This window comes from Esox lucius, chromosome 3, assembly GCF_011004845.1.
Source record: "Esox lucius isolate fEsoLuc1 chromosome 3, fEsoLuc1.pri, whole genome shotgun sequence".
NCBI lineage: Eukaryota > Metazoa > Chordata > Actinopteri > Esociformes > Esocidae > Esox > Esox lucius.
The window spans coordinates 25589911-25608556 of NC_047571.1; the positions used below are offsets into that span (position 1 = coordinate 25589911).

The 18646-nt window shown below is 38.8% G+C and overlaps 3 protein-coding genes across 5 annotated transcripts; 1 reads left to right on the forward strand and 2 right to left on the reverse strand.

Annotated features, from left to right (window-relative positions):
- Positions 1 to 890: 890 nt before the first annotated feature.
- On the reverse strand, positions 891 to 11903 carry LOC105023513 (STARD3 N-terminal-like protein). Of its 3 annotated transcripts, none has more exons than XM_010892775.3 (9): positions 11772 to 11903; positions 9390 to 9827; positions 7575 to 7652; positions 7347 to 7424; positions 6668 to 6721; positions 6252 to 6369; positions 5967 to 6065; positions 3883 to 3956; positions 891 to 2011 (listed from the first exon to the last, which is right to left on the reverse strand). In XM_010892775.3, the coding sequence occupies exons 2-8, from the start codon at positions 9582 to 9584 to the stop codon at positions 3901 to 3903; spliced, it is 678 nt and encodes a 225-aa protein (XP_010891077.1). In that variant the 5' UTR covers positions 9585 to 9827; positions 11772 to 11903; the 3' UTR covers positions 891 to 2011; positions 3883 to 3900. The 3 variants fall into 3 exon arrangements, with proteins under 3 accessions (XP_010891077.1, XP_010891102.1, XP_010891093.1); XM_010892800.3 differs by having other exon boundaries at positions 9390 to 9824; positions 11772 to 11899; XM_010892791.3 differs by lacking the exon at positions 11772 to 11903 and adding an exon at positions 11632 to 11745 and having other exon boundaries at positions 9390 to 9824.
- Positions 11904 to 12485: 582 nt separating this feature from the next.
- On the reverse strand, positions 12486 to 15009 carry epdr1 (ependymin related 1). Its single transcript, XM_010892815.4, has 3 exons — positions 14172 to 15009; positions 13489 to 13697; positions 12486 to 13324 (listed from the first exon to the last, which is right to left on the reverse strand). The coding sequence occupies exons 1-3, from the start codon at positions 14414 to 14416 to the stop codon at positions 13134 to 13136; spliced, it is 645 nt and encodes a 214-aa protein (XP_010891117.1). The 5' UTR covers positions 14417 to 15009; the 3' UTR covers positions 12486 to 13133.
- A 75-nt stretch (positions 15010 to 15084) lies between these two features.
- nol7 (nucleolar protein 7) lies at positions 15085 to 18282 on the forward strand. Its single transcript, XM_010892828.4, has 8 exons — positions 15085 to 15315; positions 15449 to 15509; positions 15715 to 15770; positions 15862 to 15887; positions 15985 to 16081; positions 16877 to 16998; positions 17155 to 17232; positions 17422 to 18282. Exons 1-8 carry the CDS (start codon positions 15137 to 15139, stop codon positions 17493 to 17495), a joined length of 693 nt encoding a protein of 230 aa, XP_010891130.1. The 5' UTR covers positions 15085 to 15136; the 3' UTR covers positions 17496 to 18282.
- The last annotated feature ends 364 nt before the right edge of the window (positions 18283 to 18646 follow it).

Consider the following 18646-nt stretch of genomic DNA (forward strand, 5'->3'; position numbering starts at 1 on the left):
TCACCTATTTTAAAGCTGCATTTTCCGACACAGGTGTTACACCACACTCAACACTGGTTGAAAGATGTGGTTTATCTGTTTGGATTTCTTGTGAAAGGTAAAATAGTGGTTACTGGAAACAAGGTTCAATATTTAATGAGTTGGTTATTCAAAGCTGCTGGGTGTTTAATAGTTTTTTCACCCTTTTCTTCACTTTCTGGTGATTTCTTGCCACCAAATCCCTTAAATGACAGTGATGGGCCAATGATAATGTTGCTATAGCTTGTAGTTCTATTATTAGAATTCCAGGCCTATGGAAAAATAAGATTTGTATTCCTTTAATGCACTGTTCCCACCTCGAAACAAAGTTCTAATTACACACAAAGTTGGTGAAATGAGGAAAGGAATATTTTTAACAATAACCATTAAAGCAGTCTCCACAAAAAAAGGGGTACATTGCCTGTAAATATTGAAAACATGCATTAGCGATGAACTAGGGACAATTAAGGTCAAAATTCCACCCAACTGGACTTTTTATATTATAGAAATGTATAAATGCATGCATTGTATGCATATTCCATGCATTGAATGCATTAAAATGCTTTGTTTGAGACCAAGTCAGAAAACATAGACAACGTGACCACCTCAGCACCTCCACATCTAACTTATTGAGGGATCGTTTGAGACCAGCTACTCAGACGGCGGAAAAAACTGCACAATCAAATCATTTCTGAACTGTAAACAAACCGTTTCTAGACGTGTGCTGGTCATTCTCACCAGGGTCATAACCTGACCGCAGTCTGGTGCCTTAACCTTGGATGGCCACTGGCATGCTGGAAAAGTCTGCTCCTCACAGATAAGTACTGGTTTGCACAGGGCATTAACTCAGTAATCATTGAAATTGCTGCATCCTGCATTGACATCTTTTTATTCAGTGTTCCTGTCTCCTTCAAAAATGGCTGCTGATCAAACAAACATTCCAACATTGTCCAGTGATTTTAATGGTTGTATGATTACATTCCTGTGATGAAAAAAGAAATGTCTGTCATAAAATTATAAACATTGCTTAATTGAGTTCTCTAAGGCATGCTTTTGGACATACAGATTACTGATTGATCTTGTTACATAACTAAATAACAATCATAAAAAGCATACGACATATAGTTGGGTTGGTTATGTAGACTATTCAACATTTTCCCCCCTGACAGATGGCATTCCAAAGGAGACCAGTCTTTAAAAAATATGTTCTATTGATTTGATGTTATCCAGCAATTGATGTTGAAGTGACATCTGTGATAGTTCAACAGCCTATAGCCAAACTTTAAATAAACACATTGCCCATGCTGACCTCTGTCATTAATGCACTGGTTGTGGAGCCATGGAGTTTCAGCAAGAGTTAACAATATAATGCTTTCACAGGCTTTGAACTCACTGAGAAACACTCACTGGCTAATGGCCAACAAGCTGTCATCCACATACAGAAAGTGCAAGAATCATGCTTATTAACAAATGGTAGTGTTTAAAACCCATATTAATAGATTGCTATGAATGTTTTGTTGTCTAAATGCTGAAAATGCCTTTATGTGGTGGCGTCATATATATATATTAGCATGTGGAAGAAGTCTGATCTCAGGCAAGACATGGAGAGGTTCCAACTAATTAGTTAGAGGGGATTTCAGGTGGATTTTGAAATACCTCTCACTTGGTTACAAATACAGATACAGCAAATCAGGATTTAGTTTATATCTGAAACAACATGTCTTAAAAAACATTAACAGTATGCACACAGTCAAGGAAAAAAGTGAACAATTGTCTTGTTTAAAACTCTGGGCTTCAGTGAGGAGATTAAGGGATATGAGGCAGTGTACAGGATGAACAGGCTGAGGAACGTGGGTTCTCTGTGCAGGAATACAGAACATGCAGTGGTTGTAAGGCAAAGTCTTCCTCCACGGTTAGAAGCGGCAGCTGTGGCGAGAGACTGGGAAACTTTGGGTGCCGTCACTCAAAGCCGTGACCTTCAAACGGGTTCCACCTTTAGAACACCCCAATGGAAATACATTAACTTTCTGTCATCAAGATTTTAAACATTGTCAAAAACAAATGTACAGCTAACACGACCTTCCAGGATGAACATTAAACTGGTACTAAAAGGAAGCAGCATTTAACACAGTCAACTAAAATATTAATATACAGTGGGGAGAACAAGTATTTGATACACTGACGATTTTGCAGGTTTTCCCACTTACAAAGCATGTAGACGTCTGTAATTTTTTATCATTGGTACTCTTCAACTGAGTGACGGAATCGAAAACAAAAATCCAGAAAATCACATTGTATGAATGAATTTACATTTTGTTGCATAAGTATTTGATCCATCAAAAAAGCAGAACTTAATATTTGGTACAGAAACCTCTGTTTGCAATTACAGAGATCATATGTCTCCTGTAGATCTTGACCAGGTTTGCACACACTGCAAGGATTTTGGCCCACTTACAGACCTTCTCCAGATCCTTCAGGTTACGGGGCTGTCGCTGGGCAATACGGACTTCCAGCTCCCTCCAAAGATTTTCTATTGGGTTCAGGTCTGGAGACTGGCTAGGCCACTCCAGGACCTTGAGATGCTTCTTATTGAGCCACTCCTTAGTTGCCTTGGATGTGGGTTGTAAAAGTGCTTTACAGAGACACCCGGCCTTAAACCCCAAGGAACAAACAACAGTAGTGTTGGATTCCTCTTCTGGATCATCCAGATGGTCATTGGCAAACTTCAGACGGGCCTGGACATGCGCTGGCTTGAGCAGGGGGACCTTGCGTGCGCTGCAAGATTTTAATCCATGACGGCGTAGTGTGTTACTAATGGTTTTCTTTAAGACTGGGGTCCCAGCTCTCTTCAGGTCATTGATCAGGTCCTGCCGTGTAGTTCTGGGCTGATCCCTCACCTTCCTCACGATCATTGATGCCCCACCAGGTGAGATCTTGCATGGAGCCCCAGACCGAGGGAGATTGACCATCATCTTGAACTTCTTTCATTTTCTAATAATTGCGCCAACAGTTGTTGCCTTCTCACCAAGCTGTTTGCCTATTGTCCTGTAGCCCTTCCCAGCTACAATTTTATCCCTGATGTCCTCACACAGCTCTCTGGTCTTGGCCATTGTGGAGAGGTTGGAGTCTGTTTGAATGACTGTGTGGACAGATGTCTTTTATACAGGTAACGAGTTCAAACAGGTTGCAGTTAATACAGGTAATGAGTGGAGAACAGGAGGCCTTCTTAAAGAAAAACAAACAGGTCTGTGAGAGCCGGAATTCTTGCTGGTTGGTAGGTGATCAAATACTTATGCCATGCAATAAAATGCTAATTAGTTATTATTCTACATGCTTTGTAAGTAGGAAAACCTGCAAAATCAGCAGTGTATCAAATACTTGTTCTCCCCACTGTAAAACAGAATTGAATGTGTTCACGTTTTCACACAAATAAATGATCTTTAAAAACATGAAACTTGACATTTTAGTCATTTAGCAGACACTCTTATGCAGAGCCACAGCTAATACATACATTAAGATAAGTTGTGTGGTTGGTCCACCTAGTTATTACATTACATTTGTTACATTCGTTAACACAGCTAGTGCATACAGTAAGATAACTAGGTGGTCCAACCACACAACTTATTACATTACATTTGTTAACATTGTTTAACATGGCTGGAGGGATGCATAGTTCACTAGACTATAAGCAGGTGTTTTAGTACACTAACAGCTGAACAGCGTTTTCACACTTGCTAAATTGTCGTCATGGGGAAAGTGGAGAGTTGTCTTTTGCTCTGCACATTGTCCCCAGCCCGATGCAACACATTTTCCAACAACTGTGAAATCAAAAGACAGAACTGTTTGGAGAGGTACAGATAGTACCTTTTTACTTTGAAGCTGCTAAATAAAAGCCTTCTCTGGGTCATGTTTATCATCCAGTAGCTCATCATCAGAATCTATAAAAAAGAACAAGCACAAAAAACTATCATATATTATCTAAGAAAATACAAATACAAAGCAGACACAAACTGTAATAAAAAGATATGCGTAGACTGGATTAGAACATGATAAATATCTTGGTGTCATTGCAGTCAGTAGAGTCAAAAATGTATAATATGTGGTCTAACATATGTACAGTTTAGCCCAAAAGTATTCATACCCGTGCCGGATTCTGACCTACAGTGAATGTTTATTTGACCAATAGATATCTTCTGGCTTGAAATTACATAAACAAGAGACAAAACACAATAAGACATTGTGCTGGATATACAAATGAATAACGTAAAATTTTTACGAAAAAAGCCATGTCCAACCTTATCCATACCTCTTGAAATTGTTGCAAATTTTTTTAGAAAAGGCATGTTTCTATAACATTTACAATGGTCTTGTAATTCCCACCATGAGAGAGCATTTTAATCCCCTATAAATTGAGACCAGCTGAACAGAAGTAGTTCTCTAATCAGTTACTAGTCAACTGCAAGTCATGACTAAAGACAAATAGTTAAGTTATTCATTTTTATTAATTGCTGAGCCTACTAGAATTACTTCTCGCACACAATCTCTTCTTCATTGGATACTTGTTTCACACCCAAATAGACTTTTAAGGTCAGGTGTGATGTCTGATTGCTTTAGTAATCATTCGATTATATTCTGTGTATGGAAAATTACCTAAATTGCCACCAAAATTAATTAATATCAGACAATATAAAAAATTGAATTTAGATTTATTCAGTCATGATCTGATTTCTATTAATTGGAATAGATATATTTAATTCCTAATGTACAAAATGCTTGGGATTTTTTTATACTGAGTTTATAAATGTTGTAGACAAGCATGCACCTTGGAAAATTGTTAGAGTTAAGGGCAATCATCTTCCTTGGATTAATTCAGAACTTAGTCTCTTTAGGCAAAGGGACAAAGCTTGGGCAACATTTCGTCAGACAAGAAGTAATGCTGATTGGGAAGTCTATAGACATTTGAGAAATTTGAGCAAGACTAAAACTCGAAATGCTAAATCTAATTATTATAAAAAATGTCTTTCTTTTCATTATAAAAATCCTAAACAATTCTGGAATAAAATTAAAGACATTATTAATACATAAAATAAACATTCAGTTAATCAAATTAGAGTTGCTAATAATACAATACTTCATGACTCTTTATCTATTGCGCAATAATTGAATCAGCATTTTTCTTCAGTTTGGTCTACTTTAGTATCTGCCTCTTACTTGAATAATGATATTTGTAATGAGACTGTATCATGTGCTAGTTCATTTTCATTTGAGAAGATTGCTCCAATTGATGTTCAGTGTGCTATTGATGAATTAAAAGTAACTAGTGGTGAAGGAGTAGATGGAATTGAAAATAGGTATCTTAAATTAACTTCACACATTCTTATGAATCCACTAGCTGATTTGTTTAATCTTTCTTTGTCTACATGTGAGTTGCCGGTGATCTGGAAATGTGCACGCATTACTCCACTTTATAAGGGAGGCGATAGACTCGATCTCAATAACTATAGACCAATATCTATTAAATGTTCTATATCTAAAGTTTTAGAAAAATTGATTTATAAAACAACTTTCAAATTATGTATGTATTAACAATATTCTATCATCATCTCAATCTGGTTTTAGGTCTAATCATTCCACAACTACGGCATTACCTAAGTCTACAAATTCTAATAATAAAATCCAGCACAATGTCTTACCATATTTTGTCACTTGTTCATGTCATTTCCAGACAGAAGAAACCTATTGGTCAAATAAAAATTCACTACAGCTAAAAATGTAGCATGGGTATGAATACTTTTGGGCTTAACTGTATACACTGACACCATAAAGAGATTAAAACCATTAATCAACTATAAAAGTTCTGCGGAAAATAACCCATAACCAGAAACAGAATGTCAGTTAGATTTCAGTTGAAACATTTGATTCCCACCAAAAGCCTGTTGGGTCCTCACCTGCTACAGACTCTGGTGGGGAGTAAAACTGCCCATCTGAAAGCGGTCCTGGGTGCACAAAGGAGGCCCTCTCTGGGGCGTCCATTATAGAACGATATCCTAAAGTGATTAAAACACATAGATGACACAGGAAGCATCACTGTATGACATAGTAAGACCAATGTATACCTTGTTTGGCGTCAAACACAATGGTTTGGTGTTAATGGTTAATAAACAAATTAAACATTCACAGTGAAGGGGACATTAATGGGAATGTAGGAGGGGAGGGAAGACTTTCTGACTCACTGTTCTCATCGTCAGCCTCCTGAGGTAGGACCTTGAAGTCCAGGAGCCATGTCTCTATCCAGGCCAGGATGAAAGAGATGATGGGCAGCAAGTACCCAAATGCCCCCTGGGACAGGAGCTGAAACAAACACAACAAATAATATGAAATTAAATCTAACTTACATTACTGCAAACACACAAGTCAAATATTTAACTTTTGGCATACTGTATGCTATTATAAAAAAGCTGACATACACTACCAACATCAGACTTCACAGTAATTTTCATATTATATTCTCAATTTAAAAATATATATCTAACATATTTACATCCTTCAAATAAGTTAGATACAATTTTGTACTCTGTCAGTCGTATTCAAATTATGAAATGTATTTAAAGATTTCATCTATTTTCAACATACTGTTATAAACACATACCTTTGATATAATGACTTTTGCAATTAGGAAAGCACTTGTGGCTGCAGTCGTTAACTGTAATGGAAACATTTAATCACTAGTGAAAATCGACACATTTTAAAACGCATTCAAATGATTTCTAAACTACCGGCACCAAATGTTCTAAGTGAATTAAAATGTATATTACTCTTCCCAAGATGAGGATGTATTGAATGTTTTCGCAGGGGCAGTACGTTCTTGGTGGAAGCACCCATGACAGCCATTACAGTGGTGTAACATTTTAAATCATATTTTACCAAGTCTGTTCTACCAACTCTACAGGCAACAAATGTACTTCGCTATCATCAAAATTGCTCAAGCTCAAGCACATTACATTTGGAATCCCTGATGAACGGTAATATTCAAACCTTGTTTCAGATATACATTTTAAGCAGATTTCAGGACGGAGACTAGACTATTCAGGAAAACACAACACATCTTGGAAACCCTCCGGTTCTTGTTTTATGTTTTCACTATCCACAGTAAATCAGGACAATATTAACCCGTAAAGCGTAGCCATGCAACCACTTTGCATTTGATTCATTGTTTGAACAGACAGGCAGTGATCACAACGCAAGACCTAGACTTGTCTTTTAATTAAAAGGCCACAGCATCACCTAGTGGATAAATAGGATTTTGGGTCATAGCCCAGTTCACCTACCGCTATGGCCCACCAGTGGCGTAGTTTACACACAGCATAGGCCAAGATCAAGCCTGCAAACCGTAGCACAGCCAGGAGCTACAGGGGCAAGAGGTTGGGGAGAGTGGGTTTGAGAAAGAAGGAGAATCAGTTGTTCTCATTATTTCTAATTTTAGCTTGATCTAGATTACAGATTAGCAATGTAGCTGGACTGAGCCAAACTCCTGAGGAAGACATCAATGGTCTTACAAAAATGTCAAAGAAGGAGGCATGGTAGTCATAGTGTAAAACCTCCTTGTCAAGCTGTTTCTCGATTCCTCCATTCACCTGCCAAGACAAAAATAATGGAATGGGTTTTACAGATTAAATCTTGCAAAATACTTAAATCTGCAGTCAATACATGAAGTTACATTGACATATTTCTTAAACTAATTCTTAAAACAACAAACTATTTGAATGTTTCCCGCTTAAAGATATACAGTAGTGTTTCAGCAGAGGCCAAACATCCCCAAAGTAAGAATACCATTTTAATGTATCAGTGTGCAGTTAAAACAGAAGTTGACAACTAGCACAATTTCCAAATAGCATTATTATAATGACAGGAAGTCTATGGTATGTGCAAGCATGCTAGCATATACCATAGCCTTCAAGTAATAGTGAAGTCAGCATTTTTTTTTGTAGTGAAACACTGTCAAGCAAAGGTGCTAATAAACACCCTGTCTAACCCTTTAACATCCTGTGACTTAAATTCTTTATGTTCATTATGTTGCTTTTAATGAGTCTATAAACTGCATTGCTATGGGCAATGTAAGTGATCAATGGGTCAAAGCGGTCAGACACCGAGAGAAACTACGACATGAAAAATAAAAGCCAGACTAAGGCTAAGACCAGACCAGTTCACTTATAGGGGAAATGTTAGCATTTGTATGTGCATGTGTGTCTCTTACAAAGGGTCACACTGAAGAAATTGGTTGTCCTGGTTAAAAACACTTCCTCCTACCGGGCCCTTTCTCACCAAAGACACCCTTATAGAATACCAAGATCCTGTTCCTCAACACACACCAAATTTAAGAAACAGGTTGAACGATTCAAAACTTTGTGATACAGGGTGGTCAATGATTATATTGGTTACTTTGCCTACTTCTAGTAAAAGGAATGACCTAGTGCCTGGCGCCCCACCAAAAAGGTTTTGTGGCAGTGATGACTGAGAAGGTCATGACAGACAGGGTTAACTAGAGGCTATTAAATAGAAAGATCCCTTAAAGTACTATTTCCCAGTAAACCACTAGCTCAGTTCCTCCACTCCCAGTCCATTGTACTAGTTAGGGGGAACACATGAATATTCTTATATTGTATCTATTCTTCCCCTGTCAAAAGTCAGACTATTATGATTGCTGAAATCTACGAGCCCTAACAATAACCCTGTAACAGAACCCCACTCAAACTGGGAAACTTAACAAGAGCAAGTGTTATCTTACCAGAGTCAAAAAGACCTCTAAAAACTTGTTTCAGGAAGTTAATGACAACTGTATCTTAACGTTATGCAGGTCTTCAATAACATATCTACAGTAGAGGATGAACTAAATGATCGGTGTGTATAAACTACTGGTCACAAGACAAATGCTTGAACAAAGGTTAAAACCAGTCCTGTGATTTGCTGATTAGATTTAGTCCTGACCTTAATCAAGCCAGGACACTCAATTGAGGAAAAGGTCACTGAGTAAACCATCCACAAAATAGATAGAGAAAACATGGTCCACTATTCCACATTATGCCAGACATTACCAGTAAGAAAAGTGCTTGACAATGATTAAAATAATGATCCAAAATCAAATGTTCATGCCACAGGAGGCAATAATTTGAGCTTTATCAAAATGTCAATAAAACAGGGCAGGGGCTGATAATGTGACAGCATAGTACAACTGTCATGTCTCAACTGGAGAATGCAATTACTAGCGGCTTCCATTTGATCATCACCGAATCGAGACCGAAAAACGCGACCTGCGCAAGTTCAATTATCAGGAGTCCGCATTCACTTTCATCGCACTTGGACAGACATCTTACATTGAGTTCAATGATCCACAGCAAGGTGATGAAGAGGAGGTCAAAGGTGACAAAGAGGCAGAAGGTCCTCCTGACGTCGGAGATGCACTTTTTCTCGCTGGCCTCGTAGGACTCGACGCGGGCCGAGAGAGGCGTGCTGTTTATGCCCCGCAGAGTTGCTCTCGAATCCACGCTGCTACCACTTATGCTCTCCATAATCGGCGGCCACACCCTTCTCTCTGGGCTGGCTCCACCACTGACCAAGTGTCAGTTAGCGGGTTGCGTCTCCAGTCACAGCCAACGACAGTAATGACTGAAAGGCCTTGGCTACGGCCTGCACCTGACGAGTGTGGCCACGTCTGCGGCTTGCAGCTAATGGCTCTGCCCACTTGTCAAGCCTATTTTACGACATACAGTTACTCTCAGGGTGGATGGATGCTGGCTGCATCCCGGGCTCTGCTGGAAGAGAGAGAAAAGGCCCAGGACATTAAGTTTATATTTCACACTGGTTTACAGTGAATGCACTGTCCTTTACATTACTGTAGTATATCAGCCCATGTATAAGGATATTTGAAATTAAAGGAATACATTTATCCCAGGCTATTATTGAAAACATCCTCATTAACTTTCCTCTCGCAAGAAGCACTTACGGTACTTTGTAAGTCACACCCATCCTAACATACTAGGCCAACCTAAGAGAGTTTTCTTGACCAATTACTGAAAGTAGGCTAATGCACAACAAAATCCTGTGGTAAAGATCAGTGAAGCCCAGTTATTTGGCAGAGGTCATCTGTACTCCCATAGTATCTTAGTAAAGGCTATTCTGGAGGACAAATACAACAGAGGTGTTCCAGTGGATTCTCATTGCTCGACCCTCCCGCCAGAACACTTGCACAGCCTCCACGGTCATTTCCATTTAACTCTTCGCTTCCTACACATTGACTAGTATGTATCAATAACAGTAATAACGTTTAAGTAGAAGTTGTCTTGTGTTGTCGCCTACCGCCAGGGGAGTTCCAAAAGTGAAACTAATCTTCAAAAGGTCAGCAAAAGTACACAGTGGGTTTTATATTAACCCCTGCAACACCAAATAAAACATTTGCTTGAGGCCAGGGGAAATGCGGTGCAAAATACTGTGTGATTATTTAGACAGTATTTTTAATATCTATTCACGCTTAATGATTAGACAGCTTTGGATGAATCCAGTGTTAATGTTTTGATTGACTAAACTACAATAGCGAAATGTCAAATTCTAGCACATTTGTAACTATTGTTGCCATTGCAAGATTCTGACTTGAATTCAATACCTTAGCAGAATTTAAAATTAGCTTCTCACACAATTGTTTTCTGGAATATTAAATGTTTGGATTTACTGAAAATTATTAGAGCTAAAACGGTGAGAACAGGTACAAGAGGTAAGCTATGCCATAGTTCCTAGTTGTTTATGGGTCATTCTAACATTGTGGTGATATCTGGGCTTTGGTACTGCATACACATTCTTAAAATGTCCCTTAGCATGACAAAAACATTGAGAAAAACATCACTTAAGTACATCTATTTGTATGCAATGAACAAACTACTACGCGCCCAGATGGCGTTTCCCTTATGTGACGCTCCACCCTCGTATGACTTAGTAACACTTTCTGACATGAGACAATGTTCGGGGTTAGCGATTGAATGCTTTAGGTATTCTGATATGTATTATTTTAATTGCGTACAGTTTAAGAAAAGTACCACAAATATTGTATAGACACAAATTAAACAAAAAAGACTGCTATTAAAACAAATGTTGTTGACAGTCCAATGTGTGTGCCTCAGCTTGATGTCATTTATAGGCTAAGTGTTAAAACCACTGACTACGGTACAAGCCAATAACGACTTGGTCACCAGTGGCAGTGGCAAATTGTTTTCGGAATAAATAGTTGCACTTCATCTATAACAAATATATCAACATATCTCATAATAATGTCTCAAATTACAATTCACATTGTGCAGATTAGTGTTACAAATATAGATTCGTATAATTCGTTAAACTGCTTTTATTCTGCAGCGAATGTAACACGAAAACAATTGCAGACCGCTACAAAAAAACAAGTAGATTACTGTACATTTGTGCCTACAGTACATCGTTCACTTTTTGGCAGCTCGGTGCGCAGATAGCGTAGACTTCATGTAACAACTGATACAAGCTAATATTTTACACTGAAAATAGTAATGATTTAGTTATCTAAATGAACAGCGATTATGAAAGTATGTAAATTACCTGTCGGCTAAGAATTTAGTAAACCAGTTAGCTATTACTGTAACGTTATCAGCAAGCGATTGACAACTAGACTACATACTCTGGCTATAATTTCGACAATCCGTGCAATGAAATGAGTTGCAGTGCAATTGTACTCTTACCTTTAATTTTATATCTAACTACTACCGCACTGTCTTAACACTCGGCTTTCTTTAGCAAATTATGCGGAAGGCATGAAGCTATTAATCGGAAACGACCTGAATACAAAATACTTGTTTCCATCGGACAGGAAATGGCAAAAATATCTGGTCAGCTGATGGGATATGTAGTCTTTTTTGTCTCTGTATACGAGCGCCCCATATTATGAGACACCAAAATTATTAACGTGATGTACAATAGTCATGGTTCAGTAGTTGGTTGCATATCATTCACATGCAATAATTGTCTAGTCTGCAATTCACAGACATAACCAGACACGGGTACATTTCCTGGTGACGCTCTGCCAAGCCTGTTCAGGCCTGCTGTTGTCAGATTTAGTTCCTGCTTTTTTCTGGGAATTTTTGCATTCCTAAACGCATGCTCAAATGGATTTGACAGTGACAATGGACAGTAATTGACACCAAAAAACCTCATTAGAAGCTATGGCAGTGTGTTTGGGGCCATTGTCCTGCTGCGTGTTGAAGTGTTATCCATCGGAATGTGGCTGTATCTAAGAGAAAACTCTTCAGAATGTATTCCTTTTCTTTTGTATTATGTAAAACTTAAAATTGAGTGCATTTTTTGCTGCATACAGACTGCCAATAAGTTAATTGATATAATAAATGTGTTATTTAATACCCAATACAACACCGGGAAAAGACGAATATGACAAATGCTCATATTTACGCTTTTATTCACCTGTCAGAAGAAAAAGGTTTATAGACTCAAGAGCTTGCATACTAAAGAGATGAACATTAATAATCATTGGCTGAAAAATGAATGCATGCACGCACACGCACACACACAAAGGAAGTGCAACATGTAATAATGGTAGTGCTTTGTTATGTTCTGAAGAACCTTACTGCTTAATTGAAAACAAATGATGTAAACCATACATCCTTCCTGGCTAATTAATAAAGCTTTGCTTTAGTGTCACACAAATCTATTATTTTCACTTATTTTTGATGAAATATATCTACCTCCAACTGACTAACATCCTACTTTGTCCAAATTATATAAACTATTTTATATCTGAAGTGAAACCATGCCTAATGTGATCAATTGCCAAAGCAGAATTTTCCCACAGGAGATTATGTTAGAATTATACTTAAACCTGGATTGACTATTTCTCTTTCAAGGCTCATTTTCCCTCATACCCACAAAACATCTATGAGCAGCAATGCTAATTTAGGATTAAGGTCCCTCACTTATTTATGAGGGGACGATCTGGCAAGACAAAAAGCAAAACGCATCCGAGATATGAATTCCTACTCTGAGACACTTTCAGAGACCTGATGTAATACATGGGGTCAAAGTTGGAGGCCTTAGCAATCATAGTCCATCCACTCTGGGCGAGCGGATTGGCAGCTACTAGGTGGGGTGAACACTTCTGGGTCACTGATCCCAAGCTGAAGGTCAAAGAAGCGTGTTGAGGTAGTTACACTGCTGTTTCTGGTGTAGGTCTCCTGTACAGGGTAGCAGTCCTTCACTGTGTAGACCCCAACCCATGCTTCATCTGGTGTAGCAGGTAGAGGCACAGACACACACACAAATTGGATGTTCACTTAACTTCATGATAACATTTACAGAATAGCATTGCAAAACTGGCAAATGCTTCTACATTTTCCCAGCAAACCTAAATATTATGGAAGTGGGGGCCCCATGCCCTATAATACTTACTTTTGCGGGCTGGTTTCCTATCTGACCATTCCTGCACTTCAATCATGTCTCCAGGACCACCAATAAAGTACTGGTCCTCATAGGTGGAGTTTATTGGGATGTCAAAGGGGTCCCAGGCTTGGGTCAAGGTGATCTTAGAACATTGCTTAGTCTTCTGTTCAATCTGGAACAGAACTTGACTCTTGAACAGGTAGATGAACTCAAAGTATCTGGAAAGCGTGAGCAAAACCATGGAAATTAACAAAGATTGTAATTATGGAAGAATATTCAAATAGTTTATGCTGGAAATAGTATGCTTTTTGACTGTAAGGTTAACATTGGATGCATTACTGATTGATCATTCACAATTATTAAGAAATTAAGATTATTGTTAAAGGTATATTTGTAAAAGGAAAAACAACATAGATCAATATTCTGCTGGCTATTGGTATGAGAGTTGAACTTCTCCCATTAGGTTTGTATTAATGCAGAATCACTTGGTCTGGACATAAAAGTCAGATCATAAGGAACACGGCATATGACTATGTTTATATACAATCTATGAAATATTTACATATGATGTTAGTAAATGTTAAATATCAGGCAAACAGTGTAGGTTTGGTTACATTTGGGTTATGTCATGGTAGAGAGACAGAAAATAAAGACTTTTCTTGAATAAAATAATTGTCAGGAAGCCTGCTTACTTCTGGCATGGTGTATGTCGTTTATTCTGTTGAAGAAGCCGTATTCTCTGGTTCTGCGCATCATACGACACCATGGCCCGTGTATTCCGCCCAGTGTTGTGATCGTATTCGACGGATCTGCCTTCCCATTGCAAGGGCGCAAGACAGGGTTTAGACGGTGGTGCAAAAGCTGGCTTCGGGTGGCTTAAAGCCGGTAACACCGCTCCCAATGCAAATACGAAAACAAGTGTTAAAAGAGGGGTCATCGTGGAGATTCGGATTTCATTCAAGTCAAAAAGTTTAGAACCCTTTATTCGCTTTATGGACGCAATCCAAAAGCACCGTTACTTCAAAATAAAAAGGCCCTTTTGCCCCCCCCCCCCCTCAATAGCAGCGCACGCAGTCGCATATGCATCCAGATCCTTCCAATGGAAATATATGCATGCAAATTCGAGGAACATTAGGCTAAATCAATAACGTGAAATTAAATACATGAATATTAGTCATATCTCAAAATAAGATGATTTAGCATTTTTAAATGTGGATGACATTTTGAATGAAAATATTCAATGGGTTGAGATATTCTTTTGTCTTGTTCTTGACACGACGTTTTTAAATCCAACCAACTAGGACGACAAAAGTTCGATCAATCTAAATGCCTACGTAGAAACAAACCACTGCACAATCTACGTGTTTACTATGAAGTCTGAAATCCACAGCAGACAATGTCGCACATTAAGTTAATTGCATACGGAGACGCGTTATTATATAACAAAACTGTGATAAATAATATTTTCCAGTGTAGGCTAAATAACTAGCATTAGGTCAAATCTGGCATATTGTTCTTGGAAGCCTAAAACAGCTACGCGCGTGTTTTTGCTTTATCATCCCTGTCACAAGGGGGCATGCTTGTAATTTATTTTATTTTTCAATCAGCAGCAGCAGATCCCCGGATGTTTGCCTGAATAATGACGTGACTATTCAAGATGGCGAAAATGCAGCATGGTAACGCGTCCTCAAAGAAAGTAAATTGTGCAAAGATAACGAAAGAGTTTCAATTACATCTCGACTCAAGCGACGATGATGGCCCAGAAGAGGTGACATTCGAAGATTCAAAGACATCCGCTCTACGGAGCATGAAAGAAGCGTTGGAGACAACCAAAAGGTAGCCTAGATGCAAGGTATTCTTGCTAAGTAATGCTAACGAGTTCCTCATGGGACTAGCCTCAAAGACATTGACAACTTAGGAACAGTCTTGTGTTCTTAATGTTTACCCTGAGGTTTTAATTTGTTCACAGAGAAAAGGAGTTGCTCAAAGAAAAGCGAAGAAAGAGACAGGAACTCTTTCAAAAACAAAAAGTGGGTCAGCTAAATGTTTTGAAGATGCTGTTGGGGTAGCACTGTCATGTTGTCTTTGCCACCATTTAGTTTGTTTGTTGTTCCCTGCTTACATTGAGTGTTTAAGATCTACTGGAAGTGTATTAAGATTTACTTACTTTTACAATACGAGCCGTTACGAGCTCAAGATTTTAGGGTTTTGGTAAACATCTCACATCTTCTTTAGAAAAGGAGACTCCTCCCTGCTGATATTCTAGAAGAGATTGAAACGGCTCCATTCAAGTAAGTTCATATAGGCCTATATCCCGATACAGATACAATTATGCTTAATATATTCACATGGATATAAAACTAGTTGTTCCTCTCTCTTTAGGAAACAGAATCTACAAGCAGCTCAAGGTAGATATGTTTTCTTTATTACATCAGTTTGTACCTAGTTGTCTAACCTACAATTTATTGAAATTATAATTTTAAGCAACATGTCTTTTGTATTTAGACTCTGTTGTAGGCAACGATGAAGAGGGAAGCTGTTCAGATGGAAGTGAAGAAGATGAGACAGAGACCAAGAAAGGCCTCAAGGGTGATGTACGCAGGTGAGAGGGAACTGTGCTTGGTCCCTTTACCTGTACTGACCCAGGCAACCTAATTCGGATATATTCCCTAATGGAGGTTTGTGGACAGTTAGCTGTGTGGGAGGATCCCTTCAGATGGTTGATTGTATTGTGGGAGGGGTCTATGATGATGTTTTAAATCTAATTACTTTAGTTTGTCGTATTTAAGGAATCCATTCATAATTTAGGCATCTTAAGTGTCACTTGGTGTTACCTAGAAGCTACACTTCAGCTATCCAGCGTTTAGCTTTGCCATCAGCTGTCAACCGTTATGGAACGCCCCCCTTTGGAATATATAACCGCATCTATACTCACGTTGAGTCACGTCCAATGGCAGCGTCCAAGCATCACAACACGCCGAGGCTCATTCTGTCTTGTGAACTGGAATGGATAGAGTTTAGGTTTTTGTATGTCCCAAGTCACCCCTTGTGTAAAGAAATTACCATGCAGGAGCAACAGAATAATTGTGAAAAACCTAACCAACGATATTTTACTTGCCCATTATAAAATAACATGCCTCACCTGCTCTTCTCCCCTTTCGAAAAAACGTGCACTGTGAAGCAGGTAAAACGTCCGGTTGACACGACGCTGATGGCAATGCAGCGTGACACAATATATCTGGCCCTTAGTCGACAGGACCGGAGAAGAATCATACCACTAGTGAATTATTCTAATTCCCAGCTACAATGAATGACCCGTCAAGAAACTTGGCTTTTCAAAGAATGTCAAACTCCATAAAAAAAAAAAGACAAACATATCTAACCCCTTTTGTTCCAGACTGAAGGGGAACTACAGTGTAATGAGGGTAGCCACCCAATCTGCGACCAAGTCTCAGCAGCAGACAGCCATGGATTTCATACAGTCCAGATTGTACGGCCCGGGAAGTCAGAGGACGACAAGTACGAACGTTGCGTCGGTTGCTTGTATTACACACGTAATAGCTTTGTTCAAATATTGGATTACAATAGGTGTCCTCAACAACACAGACAGGCCTCAGTCATGAGGCTTTGAATGTTGAATATACCAGTTTCAGCTTTTGTCTCTCTTCCCTACAGCTAATCAACTTCTCTCTCTTCAAAATAAGAGAGGCCAAAATAAAAGTGCGGCTGTGCAGTTTGTCAATGAGAAATGGGGTAAGTGTCCACAACATTTCCTGTCAAATGTCTTTGTCTCGAAAGGCTCCAGTAATGTGATCGTTTTGAAATTAGAAAGGGCTTTGAGGGAGTCACAAGTTGCATAGGGCACTTTTATATGTGCAAGTTTTGTAACAAAGGGTTTTATCTGGGTAAAAATTGCTCACCCGTGATGTCATATCTTTACAGGCACAGAGAGGAAAGCAAAAGCAGAACAAATGACGAAGCGATGGATTCACAAGCAGAAGGTTCCCTCCAACTGAGTGGGGCGCAGGCTGGAGTGGACACCTCTCAGATATGACTCCTCTTTACTCTTCCCGATCTCAAAGATCTGGATAGGTTGAAGAAGAACCAGTTTATAGATTAAATGTCTTTGATTTGGATGAGCATGGGTTCCAAGGCTTTGGTTACATCTACCCAGACTGTTCCGGAGCCATGGCATGTGCTAACTCTGTTAATAAAAGGCAGAGGGCATTGAGCAATTTATTAGATTGGAGATATTAAGAAGCGGATAAGGATCTGTTACTACTTCCTGGTGGCGGTAAAAACAATCTCTGAATCAAATGAGACCAGACTGATGTGATAAATGCAGCCCAAGTGGATATTGTCTTAATTCCAGATCTTTGTGCCATTTTGTCAGTTCCTACAACCTTATTCCATGTTTAGTGCCCTCCTTTTTACCCGGGCTCTGGTGAAAAGTAGTGAACGATATTTAAAATATGGCAGTATGTAGCCCAGCAGTCAGAACATCTGACCAGGAACTTATTTTGTTCCATTAAATCCCAGAGCTGACAAGATATGGATGCTGACTATCATATTAGACTGATCTTCTGCAACAAGATTAACTTTGTAGAAACCGAACAGATTTCTACAAAGTAGAGATATGGTGTACATTTTGGTGGCTGGTCAGAACTCGAGGCCTGATTGCCCAGACTGATTAAACCTAGACCAGTCTAAAACAAAATGTAACGGGAGAATATTTTTAGTCCAGGACTAGGTGTCTGGGAGTGCAGGCTTCGGTAGATTGTTCCATTAAAATGTAAGACTTCATTGTGTGATGCTGTGTGCTTGGGTGTTAGTGTCAGTCTCAGGACTGGAGAACATTCAGACAAGCACTGTTAGTTGGTATTTAATATAAATCATTTCACCCTCAAACAATTGCACATTTTTTTTTTTCTTCAAACTGATACAAATGTTAATCACTCAGTAGTGGACAACTTCTTGACACCTTTAACACCATGGGTCATTGGCTAAAAGACGGCTAAATTTAATTACCACCACCAAATATTACTATGGCATGCACAGGTTACCCTTACTCGCCCAAAAGGACAACACACAGACTAGCAAGATTCTAGGATATGAGGTCAAACCAAGATACAGTATAGATGGCTCAGTTCAGTCATCAGTGGAAATG

Excerpts from the sequence above, each read along its gene's own strand:
- LOC105023513 (XM_010892775.3), bottom strand. The coding sequence starts at position 9,584 with ATGGAGAGCATAAGTGGTAGCAGCGTGGATTCGAGAGCAACTCTGCGG. Across the intron at positions 7,653-9,389 it reads TGTGGATCATTGAACTCAAT|GTGAATGGAGGAATCGAGAA; the intron begins GTAAGATGTCTG and ends TTGTCTTGGCAG. Across the intron at positions 3,957-5,966 it reads CCCACCAGAGTCTGTAGCAG|ATTCTGATGATGAGCTACTG; the intron begins GTGAGGACCCAA and ends TCTTTTTTATAG.
- epdr1 (XM_010892815.4), bottom strand. The coding sequence starts at position 14,416 with ATGACCCCTCTTTTAACACTTGTTTTCGTATTTGCATTGGGAGCGGTG. Across the intron at positions 13,698-14,171 it reads CGACATACACCATGCCAGAA|ATACTTTGAGTTCATCTACC; the intron begins GTAAGCAGGCTT and ends CACGCTTTCCAG. Across the intron at positions 13,325-13,488 it reads TAGGAAACCAGCCCGCAAAA|ATGAAGCATGGGTTGGGGTC; the intron begins GTAAGTATTATA and ends CTGCTACACCAG.
- nol7 (XM_010892828.4), top strand. The coding sequence starts at position 15,137 with ATGGCGAAAATGCAGCATGGTAACGCGTCCTCAAAGAAAGTAAATTGT. Across the intron at positions 16,082-16,876 it reads CTCAAGGGTGATGTACGCAG|ACTGAAGGGGAACTACAGTG; the intron begins GTGAGAGGGAAC and ends CTTTTGTTCCAG. Across the intron at positions 16,999-17,154 it reads GGGAAGTCAGAGGACGACAA|CTAATCAACTTCTCTCTCTT; the intron begins GTACGAACGTTG and ends TCTTCCCTACAG.